The sequence below is a fragment of the Boleophthalmus pectinirostris genome, unplaced genomic scaffold, assembly GCF_026225935.1.
Source record: "Boleophthalmus pectinirostris isolate CB_2022bp ecotype Guang Dong unplaced genomic scaffold, ASM2622593v1 HiC_scaffold_13, whole genome shotgun sequence".
NCBI classification, from domain to species: Eukaryota; Metazoa; Chordata; class Actinopteri; order Gobiiformes; family Gobiidae; genus Boleophthalmus; species Boleophthalmus pectinirostris.
Window position 1 is genome coordinate 19,310,558 of NW_026571036.1, and position 16,217 is coordinate 19,326,774.

Below are 16,217 nucleotides of genomic sequence, written 5' to 3' on the forward strand. Positions count from 1 at the left end.
TCCCCTACGCAGCCAGTCTCCTGTCTGTCCACGGACCGGAAAAGGAGGCTGATCTAGTGCGGACTCCGGAGCCTGGTTAAGACGCCCGAAGTCGCCTCGCTCCTTCCCGATGCGTGGTAGTACGTGCGGAGCTTACGTTCCACTGTGCGTAAAAGTGAAGCTGTAACGGAGCGGGAGCCGCACCACCGAATGCTACGCCAGTAGTTTTGCAGGATTCACGTAGTGCTTATCGCAAATACTTGGTGCCCTACACACTGTGCGTAATGTGTGTAATGGGGAGCTACAGTACACGAAAAATCCGCGCTGAGGAGTTTACGATTTGACAGGGATGAAGGAGCGAACAGACAGAACCCACTGAAAACCAGTTCATCCTTATCCTTCAAAAATTAAGAAAGATTAAATAATAATAATAATAAATAAATAAATAATAATAATAATAAATGTCAAATCAGCCAAAGATTTCGCGACCCCCCTAGTACCTCCACAACCCCCTGTTGAAGACCTCTGCTCTAGTCCAAGTGATTCGTGCATTTCTGAGTACTCATTGTTCTGCATTTATTTATTGTTTATCCAACCAAAATACACAACCTATGCATTATAACAGCATTTCCACCCTTCACCCATGAAAACTGAACTTGTGTCTTTGAAAGTGATGTTACTTTAATGTAAACATATGGAGAGATGGTAATTGTCTATATTTATAAGTATGTACTTAAAACTGTAAATGCACATGCATAGATGGTTAATGTCTCTAATCTCTCTGATCTTTAAGTGTCAGTGCACGCTCCTCTGCTCAGTCTGATGTGAAATAACTTCTTTCTCTTGTTTCAGGCTGAAGACGGTCCGTGCTCAATGTCCTCTGTGAGGACTCAAAACTCTACAGTTGCTGTTTCAAACAAAAAATGTATATATTGTACAATAAACTGTTCGCACTGTTGCTTTATTTCACATTACATACAATTTGTTCTCTCAAAATATGTCACATATCGTATTGGCCAAAATCATCTCAAGTCTATATGAGACTCTGACAAGCAGCATTTAAGGTTTTTTTTTTTTTCACGATTAAAGAACTGCTGCAATAGCCTTATGTTTAACAGGCAGCTTAGGCATTTTTAAATGAAAATGAAGGTGCTGCATCCAAACATGGATCCTATGATCATAAAACAGCCTGTGTCCTGATAAAGGTTTAAAGCCTGAAGTGTTTGTGCTGTTCATAGACTGTATACATAAATATTGTTCTTTCTTCTCTGTGTGAAGCGCAGACTTTATCCTCATATCTGTGAGAAGTTCACAGAGACACTGACACTGTCAGGAAAATCAAACCTATGAAATTTATAAAGGTTTATATTACTGAGCTGAGGCTTTATAAACCTCGAAAATGCACTGGCATGTGACAAACTGCATAGTGTCTCTTCAAAACTTTCCTGAGGAGGAGCATGGAAAGAAAGAATAGTTCGATGGATGGATGAATAGATAGCAGCGTTTCCCACAGAAAATTGACAAGGCACTGCTGCCGAAAAAGTGAGGAAGGGAGATTCTTTGCGCTGAGAAGAAGTGAGGAGCGGGGGCGTAGAGTTATGTGTTTTGGAGGGACTTAGTCAAGGCGACCGCTAGATAGATAGGTACCTTGGGATAGTTGTCATGTTGATTCCCGCCAAGTGGGCGTGGGTCAAGTGGGCACAGATAGCTGCGGGGTTCTTTTAAAAATGGCGCTCACCTGCCTGACAGGTGAGGTACCTGTCACCAGATGACCTGGCCCCGGGGAGCCGAGCCAACGCGTTTTCTTTGTTGATAGCGTCACTAAAGTCACTCTTGACAACACTTCAAACGCTGCTTCATGTCAGAGGAAGCACCTCTCACGGCAGCGCGCCATTTTTAGCCAACAAAGAAAGAAAAGGCGGTGTGGAGCCATCGGAGCAGGACGCGCGGGATTCAGGAAAACGCGCCAAAACTGCAGCGGGACCCAAATCACCATCAGCACGACAAACAGCACGTAGGAGTCCAGGTAAGTCTTACAAGTCCAGATAAGTCTTGTTCATGAATACTGGATCATTATTGCAATAATAAATTACTGTTGGTTTGTAAATGTTGGATGAATGAAGCTGCTGCTGGCGTAGTTACTCTTCACTCTGATTCAGGTTTATTTAATTTTAATGTGCAACGTGGATTGAAATAAATAAAGCGATGATGTGATGAGTTTCAAATGATAATGATGCTTTTGTTGAAAGGAAATCTATTTCACTCTGTGGATGTGTTTTAAATGATGGTTCATTGAAAAAGGTGGATTATCCCTCACTCTCTCCTCTGGGCACATAGACCCGAAGAAACTTTTTTTTTTTTTCCTTCCTGCTTTCTCTTGGGGCGGGTCAGTCAGACTCAAAAAAAATATTTTCTATTTATTTTCTCGCCTCCCTGAGAAGAGCATGAGGGTTATAAAAGGTGTGAAGGTGCGGCCTTGTGTCCTGTTTGGTAAACGGAAACTTACAGAAAACACATGCAAAAGGTTTTGTCAGTAAAATGAAGGGAATTATGCCACAAACGAAACTCATGAAACAAAAGCAAAACAAAATAAAATCTCTTGGTATTTTGATGTGTGAAAATGTAATTTTCAAAAGGGTGAAACCGTGGGGGAAAATGTGTTTTTCAAACGTAACAAATTGCAATGAAAAGGTTTATAAATGTTCACCAAGCTTGAGTCAATGAACTGGAATACAATGACTCGGAATAATATGAAATGAATGGTACATTTGTGGGAATTAAATGATCACTTTCCAAACAGGAACGATATAAGGCAGGTCCTGTACCATACAGGACCTGCCATTAAATACTCAAACATGCAAATGTAAACAAGTGCAATACAAAAAATTGAAATGTGTCATCAAAGGTTTCAAATGGGATAAAAAATTTAAAAAAACCGTAAGCAAATGCATCCAACTGTACAATGGTCACAATGTAACCCTCAAATCCTAAAACCTCCTTTTTTTTTTCTTTTTATTCTTTACCTTGTGCTGTCTCAAAACAAGATCTGAATACTGAGGATTTTAATGGCTCAGATTTGGGCCTAAACTGGTTCAAATGTTTCATATTCTACACACACTTTTAAACAGACTGTGTGGGGTCTCTTGTGGGTTTTGGGTCTCTAGATTTTAATGTTTAATATCCACAGGTGGCACTTGGATTTGGGTCCTTGTATTGCATTTGGGGGTGGTTGGTAATAATAAAACTGAAACATGTGCATAATTAAGGAAAATTGTTATGCACTCAGACCACCTTGCTGGAAGAGTTTACCTGAACTGTGAGTTTTGGATTGAACGTCCATCAGCTTTCCGTCAAAGACCCAAAGGTGAATATAAAACTGTTTTGCAGAAATAGACTAGTGTTTTGTAATTTTGTTTCTAACTTTTCCTTTGTTTGCAGGTTTGGGTGGTGTCCTCTAACCCTTCCACAGGTGTCAGTTTATTATTATCATTGTTAATTAGTTCACAGTTAATCTAAGATAAATATACTTCATGTCTTTCAACTGTGAGACATGAAAATCATCTGCAATAACTGTAGCAGATGTTTATTTTATTTTAAAACAGCTAAAGCTAAAACATGTCTGCCATATGTTACTGAATAACCCTGGAGGTTTCAGATTTTAGGTTGGTGTCTAACCCTTTTACAGCAGCTCTGTGATATCTACTACTGCTATAGAAGCTAATGAGTGCTTCTGACCAGTGAAAAATTAACCTTTGCCTCCATCTGAAGTCAAAAAGCCTCAAGAACTAAGAATGAAGAATGGAAAATCAGAGGCTATGCTCCAAAATATGGAATGAATGAAAGAATTGGTCCAGAGCAGCTTACTGGAAGAGTTTCCTAAACTCTGTGTTTTGGGTTGAACCTCCATCAGCTTTCCCCCAAAGACCCAAAGGTGAAAATAAAACTGTTTTGCTGAAATACATATAGTTTTTAAGAAACAACTAAGTGAAACCATGCTTTGTTGGATAGTTTTAGTTGTGTTCTCCTAAGATAAAACACTTATTGTATTTTGTTACTGTTTCCTTTGTGTTTGCAGGTTTGGGTGGTGTCCTCTAACCCTTCTACAGGTATCAGTTTATTATTATCATTGTTAATTAGTTCATAGTTAATCTAAGCTAAATATACTTCATGTCTTTCAACTGTGAGACATGAAAATCATCTGTGACAACTGTAGCAGATGTTAGTTTATTTTATTTGAAAACTGCTAAAGCTAAAATGTGATGACTGTCATGTTACTAACTCTTCAGTTTTCTGGTTGGAGAAACCCACATCTTTGGAATAACCTGATCATTTGGAATAACCTTAAAGTACAGTATATTTTAGTAATCCCTTCTGAGGGAAATTCTCCCTCTGCATTTGACCCATTCATTATCAACAAAGTGCTGCTGGGGCAGCCTGTCAGGAGCAGTGAGCTGCTGCCATACACCTGCGCAGTTTCCTCACAGAAAGGAATCTTTTTTGCTGCAAGTGAGTGCTCAGCCACTCATCTTGACTTGGATTTTGGTCCAAGGATTGAGGCTCTTGTATTCTGTCACTTTTGTGGTCTGAATGTAATAGTTCTGACCCTTTGACCTTGGGTTTGTGACCCACATAATCTTACAGGGATCTTTCACTGCTGCAGGTTTCACTGTTTTTATTCGTCTGTCCATGCAGACTTTAACTCAGGTAGTATAGGTGACATTTCTGTGTGAATCATCATCTCAAAACAAGGCCTGAATATGATGAGGATTTTATGTTACAGGCTTTAGTTTTGGGTCTAAACTGGCCCAAAAGTGGGCCATATTTAAATGTTGACTTTCTTTTATGGAGACTGCTGGTCTCTCTTGGTCTTACCTGGTCTAAATGTGGAGTGGGCCAAGTCAAATGTTTACACTATAATTTTCACAGGTTGCGCTTGGGCTTGGGCCCTTGTGTGTTTTTGGTGTGTGCCTTGACTGGTCTAAATATGTTCCAGATTTAAACAGGCTGGTAAAACATGTTATGGTTGGGTCAAACTGTTATTGTAAACTAACCCTTCAACAGTTTCATTTGTTTTTAAAAAGGTCTGAAAACTGATTTGAGTCTTGTATTGTTTAAAGATGTGTGTTGTATTGGGTTTGGTCTGAACTGGTCCAGACCTGGGCCAGATTTGGACTGCTTTATAGAGTGTGGTGGCTCTGGTCCTAACCCTTACACTAAACTGAAAGTCTAGTCATCGTATCCTAATCCACAGGTTTGCACAGGGTCTGTTCATTTTAACCAGTTTGAAATACATTGACATTTCTGTTTAAACATTGTTTTAACTTTACAGGGTTAAAGGTTAAATGTCATATTAATATTGCCATTGTGTATGTTGTAACATTGTTTCACGCTTGTCTTGTGAAATGACAGTTCTAACCCTAAATCTTCTGACTCTTCTCAGTGCAGATCTGAACTGTTTTACTTAACTTTTAAACTTGTCTTCCCAGGTCCAAAGGCTGCTGTTTATGGTGAGTATGGCTGCACGCACTTACTAACACTCTAACTCTATACAAGCACAGGTGGTGGGTCTAATCCAGCCACAGAGGGCGCTGTGTGTGTCCCTCTGTGCCAGTCCCCAGCCTGGATAAATGGAGAGGATTGCTTCAGCGTAAAACCTGCCTGTTTTAGTCTGATCTTAAAGAGTGTATGGCAGTTTTTTGTTTTTTTTTTTATTATTATTTTTACTTGGTTTCTTTAGGATGGCATTTGTGGTGAATATTTATCATAGTTTTACATCAGTTTTGTGTGAGTTTCTGAACAAAAGTAGAAAAGAAAAGCACAAAAATCAAGGACATATTGGTTCTAAAAAGGAATACGTCTATGTTAAAACTTTCAAATGCAGGAATAATTGAACTATTGTGTAATTTAGGCAAGTCTTGACCCCTTTTTCACAGTGTGGTTGCTAGGTAAGTTATGAAATTGGTTCTGTATTTTCTGTCTGTGTTCAACCAGGAAATAAAATTAGTAGAAATCTTAATAAATATAAATGCTAACATGCCATATGCACTTTAATGTATTGACTGTACCAACTTAAATATGTCTTTTATCTTACACTTTTAATAAGTTATTTTTATAGGTTTGATTTAGTCGGTCAACAAAATGCCTCCTGCTGCTAGAATAAAAAGTACATCTGTAAACTCTTCTGCAAATCTGTAACTATTGTAGTGTTGAATAAAATGTGTAATGTGTGTAGAATTTAGAAAGAAAAAAAAAACCTCAATTATGAAATGTGGGGAGATCTGACTGCTGTGCTATACTTGAGAATTTTTTACTTTTGACTGAGTTTTGCAGAGGAAAAGCCAAGAACCAAGTACCCCGAGTCGATCAGAGCAGTGGCACCATCTGCTGGAGAAGGAATACAAGAACCAAATGTCCAGATTCACAATATTCAAACACAGAAGAAACAGAAATCCCCGGTTACAAAATGTGTAGCTTTTATTTTTATTTTGCCCAAAAACCAGGTGTCTTTTTTTGATGACTCTGACCAGATTTGTGATTTATTGAAATTTGAGATAAATTTAACCCTTGTATTATGTTGATAAAAAATTACATTGATTATGTTGCGGGTCAATGTGACCCATCCATCCATTTTCGTCCACTTATCCGGGGCCGGGTCGCAGGGGCAGCAGCCTAAGCAGGGACTCCCAGACTTCCTTCACCCCAGACACGTCCTCCAGCTCCTCCGGGGGGACCCCGAGGCATTCCCAAGCCAGCCAAGAGACATAGTCCCTCCAGCGTGTCCTGGGTCTTCCCCGGGGCCTCTTCCCGGTGGGACATGCCCGGAACACCTCCCGAGGGAGGCGCCCAGGAGGCATCCGGAACAGATGCCCGAGCCACCTCAACTGGCTCCTCTCGACATGGAGGAGCAGCGGCTCTACTCCGAGCTCCTCCCGTGTGACTGAGCTCCTCACTCTATCTCTAAGGGAGCGCCCAGCCACCCTGCGGAGGAAACCCATTTCGAGCGCTTGTATCCGCGATCTTGTCCTTTCGGTCACTACCCAGAGCTCATGACCATAGGTGAGAGTAGGAACAAAGACTGACCGGTAAATCGAGAGCTTCGCCTTTGCCTACTGCCGAAGCTGCACCGATCCGCCTGTCAATCTCACGTTCCGTCCTTCCCTCACTCGTGAACAAGACCCCAAGATACTTGAACTCCTCCACTTGAGGCAAAGACTCCCCACCCACCCGGAGAGGGCAAGCCACCTTTTTCCGGTCGAGAACCATGGCCTCAGACTTAGAAGAGCTGATCTTCATCCCAGCTGCTTCACACTCGGCTGCAAACCGCCCCAGTGCACATTGCAGGTCCTGGTTCAATGGAGCCAACAAGACAACATCATCCCCAAACAGCAGAGATGAGATCCTGTGGTCCCCAAACCGGACCCCCTCCGGCCCCTGACTGCGCCTAGAAATTCTGTCCATAAATACAATGAACAGAACCGGTGACAAAGGACAGCCCTGGCGGAGTCCAACATGCACCGGGAACAGGTCTGACTTACTGCCGGCAATGCGAACACAGCTCCTGCTCCGGTCATACAGGGACCGGACAGCCCTTAGCAAAGGGCCCCGGACCCCATACTCACAGAGCACCCCCCACAGGACACCACGAGGGACACGGTCGAATGCCTTCTACAGATCCACAAAGCACATGTGGACTGGTTGGGCAATCTCCCATGAACCCTGGAGCACCCTATGGAGAGTGTAGAGCTGGTCCAGTGTTCCACGGCCAGGACGAAAACCACACTGCTCTTCCTGGATCCGAGGTTCGACTATCGGCCGGATTCTCCTCTCCAGTACCCTGGCATAGACCTTACCGGGGAGGCTGAGGAGTGTGATCCCCCTATAGTTGGAACACACCCTCCAGTCCCCCTTCTTATACAGAGGGACCACCACCCCGGTTTGCCAGTCCAAGGGTACTGTCCCCGACCGCCACGTGATGTTGAAGAGGCGTGTCAGCCAAGACAGCCCCACAACATCCAGAGACTTAAGGTACTCAGGACGGATCTCATCCAATATATATATATATATTAAAAAAAATGTGTTTCTCACCTTCCACGGTGGTAGGTCTCTCTCACCCTCATTCAGCTCGGGTCCTCTACCAGAGGCCTGGGAGCTTGAGAGTTCTGCGCAGTATCTTTGCTGTTCCCAGTACTGCACTTTTCTGGACTGAGATGTCCATTGTTTTTCCCGGTATCTGTTGAAGCCACTCTTCCAGTTTGGGGGTTACAGCCCTGAGTGCTCCGATCACCACAGGCACCACTGATGCCTTTACTTTCCAGGCTCTCTCCAGCTCTTCCTTGAGCCCCTGGTATTTCTCTAGCTTCTCGTGTTCCTTTTTCGTGATATTACCATCGCTTGGTATTGCGATGACAACCACCACGGCTCTGCTCTGTTTCTTATCCACCACCACTATGTCTGGTTGGTTCGCCATCACCATTCTGTCAGTCTGTATCTGGAAGTCCCACAGGATCTTGGCTCGGTCATTCTCCACAACCTTTGGAGGTGTTTCCCACCTTGATCCTGGGGTTTCCAGCCCGTACTCTGCACAGATGTTTCTGTACACTATGCCCGCCACTTGGTTATGTCGCTCCATGTATGCTTTCCCTGCCAGCATCTTGCTGCATGTGCTGGACTGTCTCAGGAGCCTCTTTGCACAGTCTACACCGTGGGTCTTGTCTGGTGTGGTAGATCTGGGCCTCTATTGCTCGAGTGCCTGCTCCTGAGCAGCCAGGATCAGTGCCTCTGTGCTGTCCTTCAGACCAGCCCTCTAAAGTCATTGGTAGGATTTCTTGATATCAGCCGCTTCAGTTATGTTCGGGTGGTATGCCCCATGTAGGGGTTTGTCCTGCCATGATGGTCCCTCCAGCACCTCTTCCTCTGGACCCCACTGTCTGAGACATTCTCTGAGCACCTCATCTGCCAGGGCCTTGTCCTTGATGTACTCAAGGAGCTTGGATGTTTCATCCTGGACAGTGGTTCCCACACTCACTAGTCCTCGGCCCCCTTCCTTCCGGCCTGCGTACAGTCTCAGGGTGCTGGATTTGGGATGGAACCCTCCATGCATGGTCAGGAGCTTTCGTGTCTTAACATCTGTGGTCTGTATCTCCTCCTTTGGCCAGCTTACAATCCCTGCAGGGTATCTGATCACTGGCAGGGCGTAGCTGTTGATTGCCTGCACCTTGTTCTTGCCATTGAGCTGGCTTCTAAGGACTTGCCTCACTCTTTGCAGGTATTTGGCCGTAGCCGCTTTCCTTGTTGCCTCTTCGAGGTTGCCATTTGCTTGTGGGATACCAAGGTACTTGTAACTGTCCTCAACGTCTGCTATTGTTCCCTCTGGGAGTGACACCCCCTCTGTGTGGACTACCTTCCCTCTCTTTGCTACATTTCTCAAGCCCGAATGACATCCCAATGTCTGTACTGTAGATCCTTGTGGTGTGGATCAGTGAGTCGATGTCTCGCTCACTCTTAGTGTACAGCTTGATGTCATCCATGTAGAGGAGGTGACTGATGGTGGCCCCGTTTCTGAGTCGGTATCCATAGCCAGTGCGGTCGATTATTTGGCTGAGAGGGTTCAGGCCTATGCAGAACAGTAGTGACAGTGAGTCTCCTTGGTATATGCCACATTTGATGGACACATGTGCAAGCCCTTGGCTTCAAGGGTGGTTTTCCACAACCGCATCGAGTTCGCAATGAACTGTTGATATTGTACAGCTTCAAGCACTCAGTGATCCATGTGTGTGGCATTGAGTCATATAGGCTTTCTTGTAATCAATCCAGGCAGTGCACAGGTTGGTCTTACGGGTTCTGCAGTCGCGGGCGACTGTTCGGTCAACCAGGAGTTGGTGTTTGGCTCCCCTGGTGTTTTTGCCGATACCCTTCTGTGCTGTGCCCACTTATCTTAGCCGCAATGATGCCTGACATGAGCTTCCATGTTGTGGAGAGACAGGTTATTGGCCGATAGTTGTATGGGACTGCACCCTTTAAGGGATCCTTTAGGATCAGGATCGTACGCCCTTGGGTTAACCATTCAGGGTGAGTCCCATCCCATCCTGGCCAAGGAGCCTTTGTTTGGCAGTTTCAAGTGCTTCAGGTATGGGCAACTGGTTGTACCTCTTGGGCACTTGCTTTTTCATTGCACCTTTCTGGGCCTCTGACAGTTGGCTCACTTCTCTCCGCACCTCCTTGATTTTAGCCTCTAACCGTCTTTGCCATGGTGGGTATTGTATCGCATGGCTCCCATGGTTGCTCTTATAGCCCAACACATCTAGGATCACTGCTGCTGAAGTGTATATCAGCTCATTGGTTTCAGTGATTGTTGTGGTAGGGATCACTGTCAGTGCTGCATTCACATCGTCTAGGAGACTTTCACATGGTACTTCACTTAGCCTCTGTAACTGGCATCGGGGTTGCCTTGTGTTCATTCGGGCCATGATCTTATCTTTCAGTGTGATACTTATTGGGGTTTCGTACCCAATCTCTGGTTGGGGAGTTGGTGTCAACTCCCCTCTGACCTTTTAATAAAGTCTTTAATAAAGTGTTTGTCGTGATCACGTGGTGCTGCGTGGAGCGTCCTCCTCCCTCTGTCCCGCGTGTCTCGGTCAAACCCACTGATTATTGGCTCATGTTTAGGGAAATCTCATTCACGAGTCACTTCACATACTCCTTTTATGGTGAGGTGGAGGTGTGGAGAGGGCGTGACGTGACGTAGGTTTACGTGCGCAAATTGTAGTTGCAGGTGGGATCTATAAAGCAAAGATTGCGTGGTTTGGTGCGTGCGGTGGGTTTTCTAAATATGGAATTTGCGTAGCGCACGCCTTGTCATAGCTACTAGGCGTACGCACAAACTTACGACAACTCCTGCGCAGTTTTTATAAATGAGGCCCCTGGTCTAGACCAGCACATCCCCTGGTCTAGACCAGCACATCTTTGCAGTGAAGCCCATGTGCTTTTTCGCTGTTTCAAGAGTTTTATCGCTATATTTTTAAGTCTGTGTTGCGCTTGTTAGATTATTTTGCTGCTCGGACATGCTTGAATCAGGCAAAGATACGTTTTGTCTTCTTTGTGTCTTTATTTTAACATATGCGACATAAAAAAATAACAGCAGCAAGATCCCGCGTTTTTATCCAACAAGACAGCGGAAGTGAACTCAACAGGAAGTAAAAAAAAACATTCACAGTACAAAATAAAGTGCATAATAAAGTTAGAATAAAATAATATGAGAACACAAATCTAACACCCCCTCTTGTTCTCATGCTGTTTGCTCCAAACTTGTATTTCCAAAGAACCATTTTTGAAACTTAACTAATCTTGCTCTGGTTACATATATATATAGATTGTCTATCCCATTTTTTTCTTTTCCTGAAAAGTCATAAACCTAATCAGCTAAAAACACAGTTCAAACACTGAGTATTATCAATAAATACAATATGTATACACATATTAATACATTTTTTTAAAATTATGTATAAGTTAGACAAATGAGAAGGGAAAACTGGTGAAAACATAAGGCTTCTTATATAAATTGCATCAGTCAATAAAAGAAAGTGATTTAACTGCACTAAAATAATTCATCATCTCAAGGACTTCACAAAACAGAAAAAAAATGGTGCTTTCAGTCTATTTGCAATTGTGAATATACAATATTCCTAGGGTAATGTTTAGAATATATTTTTTTGCCATTTGTGCAGCCAAAATTATGATGTCCAGAGTCTGTATGTCCACTGGAGTCACGTCTGGGAGATTGTAGGAGAGCCATTTATAAATATTGTCCCAATTTTGTATGTACAGGTTTACAGTAAAATAAAAGGTTTCTATATCTTCATAAAAAGAACAAGAACTTGCAACAATCTTAAATCTATGGTGAACAAAATCATTGGATAGATATATAGACTAAAATGTAAATCTGGTTGAAAATATGCTAAATACGTCCCGCTAGAATTACAGGCAAACATAAGGACACCTATCACGCGTGCGTGGGTCCTTTCAAGCAAATAAAGCAATGTCGCGCACGTTTGACGTCCTCTTTACCCGCTGACCGAGTGGAGGAACGGGTGTGTTTTCAGTTTTACTTGTACAATCTGTGGATTTAAACAACCATCACGCCTTTAAAATGTCTATAAAACTGACATATAAGAACAGTATTAACCCCTCACATTTATTTGTTATGTATTGCAGAACTTTAAGTCCTACATCCATCCGTAATCTACAATGGCCGAGGAAGGGTAAGTGTCCCTCTACGTCGTTCCAAAAGCGTCAGTTTTGCACATGGATAAGTAAGATTTTGTTTGAAATGGTATCGCGATTAAATGTTTTCCTCAGAATATATATATTGTGCAATGCGTGATTCTTTCTGAGATTCTTTTTAGCCGGGAACTGATCTAGTAGTTTGTACATCTCAGCTTTGCCATGTTTATATGCGTCGTACAAACCACACGCGTTTAATGCTATATATTGTGCAGAATTGTCTTATCTTTAGTGAGTAACGCAGAGGCTTGCGTTTTATGTACAAAATGCAAATTGAGTAGCTATAATGTTGCTTATGTCCACATGCAGGAGTTTACTTTGCTTATCTGGCGTCAGTGATGATTTGAGTTCTTTTGTCGGATACCCCTTCACTCTTCTATGAGTGAGACGCACTTTCTGACACGCTGGAAATTAAACTTGTAGAATTAAACCAGGTTTTACGTTTAGTGTAACTAATGCACGGCACTATGTTTGTTGTCTGTAGCATTGCTGCTGGAGGTGTGATGGATGTCAACACGGCTCTGCCTGAAGTGCTCAAGACCGCACTCATCCACGATGGCCTGGCTCGTGGGATCCGTGAGGCTGCCAAGGCCCTGGATAAGTATGTAGCCTGAGAATTTAGTTTATAAATTTCAGCAAAAATAGTCACTGATGATAATTTGGCTCCCTCTACTGAATTCCATGAGGAAATCTGCCATTGTTACCCAATTTCAGTCTGAGATTTGGACTTTGGTTTATGTTGAGTATGCCAGTACAGCAAATTTTTCTTAAGTGTGACATTTCTCTTGTAGACGCCAGGCTCATCTGTGTGTCCTTGCCGCTAACTGCGATGAGCCCATGTATGTGAAGCTGGTGGAGGCCCTCTGCGCCGAGCATCAGATCAACCTGATCAAGGTACAAATGCATAAAACAACAGGCATCCTCACTCTTAAGTAGGCTTTAAAGGGCTATATAGACTGTTGAAATTGGTTTCACACTTTGTCTTTAAAGTTTGATTGTAGTGAATGTTTTCTATAGTCTAAAATGACCAGTCTCATTACTTGTCCTTGTCTTGCTGCTGTATCTGTGATGATAATTTGGCTCCCTCTACTGAATATTGTGAGGAGATTGCCTTTGTTACCCAATTTCTGTCTGAGATGCAGCCTGTGCTTATATTTAAATGAATATCAGTGGTTTTGCCATAATGTGTAACTTGAAATACAAATGTCTAAATGCCTATTTTATTTTAGGTTGATGATAACAAGAAGCTTGGTGAGTGGGTTGGGCTTTGCAAGATTGACCGTGAGGGCAAACCCCGCAAAGTAGTGGGCTGCAGCTGTGTGGTTGTGAAGGTAATGATAATACACTTGTACATTTGTGGTTTTGGGATTAGATGCCAGTCAAGTGCAGCTGCTTTGCTGTGTGTGAAGCAACTGTTTTAATAACTGGCTACATCATTGCCAGGGTACGAGCCCTGTCGTCTGCCTGTGGTGTCTAGGGTCCCTAAGAATGGCTACAGTGCCCTTCTATAAGAGCTTAATTTTGGAGGAAGTGTATCGCCTTGTATAGCATTTCAAAATAAAACTACAGAATCTGACCAGGTGTTTTCCTTACAGGACTATGGCAAAGAGTCTCAAGCCAAGGATGTCATCGAGGAATACTTCAAATCCAAGAAGTAAATTGGCAATAAAATGTTGAAAAACAAATTTTGTCATAGTTTAATTTACACATATTTAAAGTGTTTAAGATGACTGATACAAAGTTATTATTGCCAACAGAATATAATCTTTGTTTAGTGTGAAAGGGAAAATGATTTTAAGGTTCTGTGAGGTGAGCATTTGTTATCTGGTCATGTTTTCTGACTTAAGACGTTCACAGAATAATAAAGGTGGTAAGGGTGCCTCACTGCCTAATACACGTAGATGCCCCTTAACTACAGTTTTTATTATAACAAAATCGTAGTTTATCCAGTGTGGAAGATTAAAAGGTTAACCTGGTAATGGAGCCTCTATTTAAAACAAGTCTTTGGTCAAAAATGGAGAAAGTTGTAGAATATATTACTTTGTTCCTTTAATTATTATTATTATTTTTTTTTTACATGCAGTATTTTACAAGTCACAAGGCTCAAAGTCAAGTCCGAGTCACTGGCAGCCAATTACTTCCAAGTCTTTATCCATTTTAATCAGTGTTGGGTCATTTTGAAACTGTTTCAATGCATCTAGAAGCACTTTTCAACTTGATGGTACTGGCTTGAAGCACTAAACTCCACCTCTCAAGTCATCAAAACGGTGAAAGAAAGAAAACAGACATTTAAAACAGTTAATCCTTTATATCCTACATACATACATTTCTGAAAGAAGACATCCAAATAATTAAGGCACAACACATCATGACTCACATTCTCAACTTTCAAAAAAAAAAAATCCTTACAAAAATCATAAAATTAAAGACCCCAAAGTTAGACTCTTAAAATGAAAAACACCCAATTGCTGCCCTTAAGTTTATTGTAAATAATTTACACAAGTTTTCCCATATTGCATTTATGTGATTATCATATGACCAGAGAAACACTTCAAAGTAAACGCAGCTGCAGTTTCTGTGCACGTCCAGGCATTTTCTGTGCACATCCAGACACTTAATCCTGACTGTCCACATCTTGGAAAAGGCTCACAAAGCAACATTTTGGGTTTTGTCCATCCCGGCTTGCTGTAGTTCTCTTTCACTTCTGCAAGCTGCTCCTGTTTCTTCTTTTCCCATATACATCTTAAGACCATTCAGTTTGTAAATCCAGATGTTCAAAAAAAAAAAAAAATCACAAAAACATTTGCAGTGTATTTGTTCTTAAATAGTTATACAAAAGAAGGGGCTGCCTGGCTGACCATGTCCATAGTATTTTAAGTCCATATTGCAGTATTAGTTACAGGTACTCGAACTCCAGTGCTTGGTGTAATGCCAGCAGGTCAGAGTGACTGGATATCCTCCAGAAAGGCATGTTGTGCTGTAGAGAGAGGAGACACACATTAGTAAACCTTATATGCTACGTAGAGTTATCCTGGGCAATCCTATTCACACCATCATCTCAGGTCATGCAAGCTACACTAATGTAGCTTGTAACTTGCCTTTCTAAAACACTGCAAACATAGTACATGCATTTTATTTTTTAAATTCCCAGCACCATGAATGAATGAACCCAAAGAGAAGAGAAGGACACATTTAAATATGAAATATGTCACATTGCTGAATGCTCTATGGAAAAATATTAATTAAACAGAATGCACTGGTTTACAATTTTTCCAAGATCTTTAAACCATAATAAAGCATCAGGTTTTCCAAATCTGAGAAAGCACACATTAGAGTAAATTGCTATACATACATGATTAATAAGCTATATATCTATAATCATTTATTTGTTTTGTTTATATTTTAAGTTGCAGGCCATTGCGTTCTGTTTTTATGGTAAATATTGCCCCAACTTTTAATTTGTCACCTTTGTAAGCATAGAAGACCAATCAAACCCAAACAACAAGCAAGCTGCTTTGAACAACAAAGCAGAATTCTGCATTGACATTATTGTCAACCATGACAATAATTACATCTGTGGCGAACACAAGCATTTCAAGAATAAGCTGAAAATTCCCAACTTTTAATAACTTTGCAAGTAAAAGTCTGAAAATCCACAATAGCAGAACAGAAAGAATCAAATAACCAGGGCAAAACATCTACTAGAGCACACCAAGGCAGGCCTCTTCCAATCAGAGCTCACGCTGCTCGGGGTAGGCGGGGTCACGATGAGGTTACCTTTTTGGCCGCCTGCTCCTCTTCCACACCGTCCCCAATTACAACATACACTACTTTCCTGCCAAACCTTTGCATTATGCGCTCAAAGCAACTCTCTTTTCCTGCAACAAAAATAAACAGGAGGGGTACAGGTCAGAGGGGTTAAGAGTGATTGTTTACCTGGCTGGCGGCATGCTCTTCAT

The 16,217-nt window shown here is 42.0% G+C and overlaps 2 protein-coding genes and 3 non-coding genes across 5 annotated transcripts in view; 4 read left to right on the forward strand and 1 right to left on the reverse strand.

Annotated features, from left to right (window-relative positions):
* Positions 1 to 11,953: 11,953 nt before the first annotated feature.
* Positions 11,954 to 13,943, forward strand: rps12 (ribosomal protein S12). The gene is made up of 6 exons (XM_020917147.2): positions 11,954 to 12,065; positions 12,190 to 12,236; positions 12,743 to 12,859; positions 13,050 to 13,152; positions 13,488 to 13,589; positions 13,854 to 13,943. The coding sequence occupies exons 2-6, from the start codon at positions 12,223 to 12,225 to the stop codon at positions 13,914 to 13,916; spliced, it is 399 nt and encodes a 132-aa protein (XP_020772806.1). The 5' UTR covers positions 11,954 to 12,065; positions 12,190 to 12,222; the 3' UTR covers positions 13,917 to 13,943.
* On the forward strand, positions 12,588 to 12,663 carry LOC129407771 (small nucleolar RNA SNORD101). Its single transcript, XR_008631702.1, has one exon. It is a non-coding gene; the product is annotated as a small nucleolar RNA SNORD101 (small nucleolar RNA).
* On the forward strand, positions 12,900 to 12,983 carry LOC129407775 (small nucleolar RNA SNORD100). The gene has a single exon (XR_008631705.1). It is a non-coding gene; the product is annotated as a small nucleolar RNA SNORD100 (small nucleolar RNA).
* Positions 13,317 to 13,399, forward strand: LOC129407773 (small nucleolar RNA SNORD100). Its single transcript, XR_008631704.1, has one exon. It is a non-coding gene; the product is annotated as a small nucleolar RNA SNORD100 (small nucleolar RNA).
* Positions 13,944 to 14,696: 753 nt separating the features above from the next.
* The window catches only part of eya4 (EYA transcriptional coactivator and phosphatase 4), a 36,047-nt gene continuing 34,526 nt past the window's right edge, over positions 14,697 to 16,217 (reverse strand). Inside the window, exons 19-20 of the mRNA XM_055149622.1 lie at positions 16,036 to 16,136; positions 14,697 to 15,235 (exon numbers count right to left, since the gene is read on the reverse strand). Coding sequence (XP_055005597.1) covers positions 15,155 to 15,235; positions 16,036 to 16,136 — 182 coding nt within the window. The 3' untranslated portion in view covers positions 14,697 to 15,154. The remainder of the gene's footprint in view (positions 15,236 to 16,035; positions 16,137 to 16,217) is intronic.

What these genes read in the sequence shown, in the direction of transcription:
- rps12 (XM_020917147.2), top strand. An exon ending in GCTGCCAAGGCCCTGGATAA is followed by an intron (nt 12,860 to 13,049) that starts GTATGTAGCCTG and finishes TTTCTCTTGTAG; the next exon opens with ACGCCAGGCTCATCTGTGTG. An exon ending in ATCAGATCAACCTGATCAAG is followed by an intron (nt 13,153 to 13,487) that starts GTACAAATGCAT and finishes ATTTTATTTTAG; the next exon opens with GTTGATGATAACAAGAAGCT.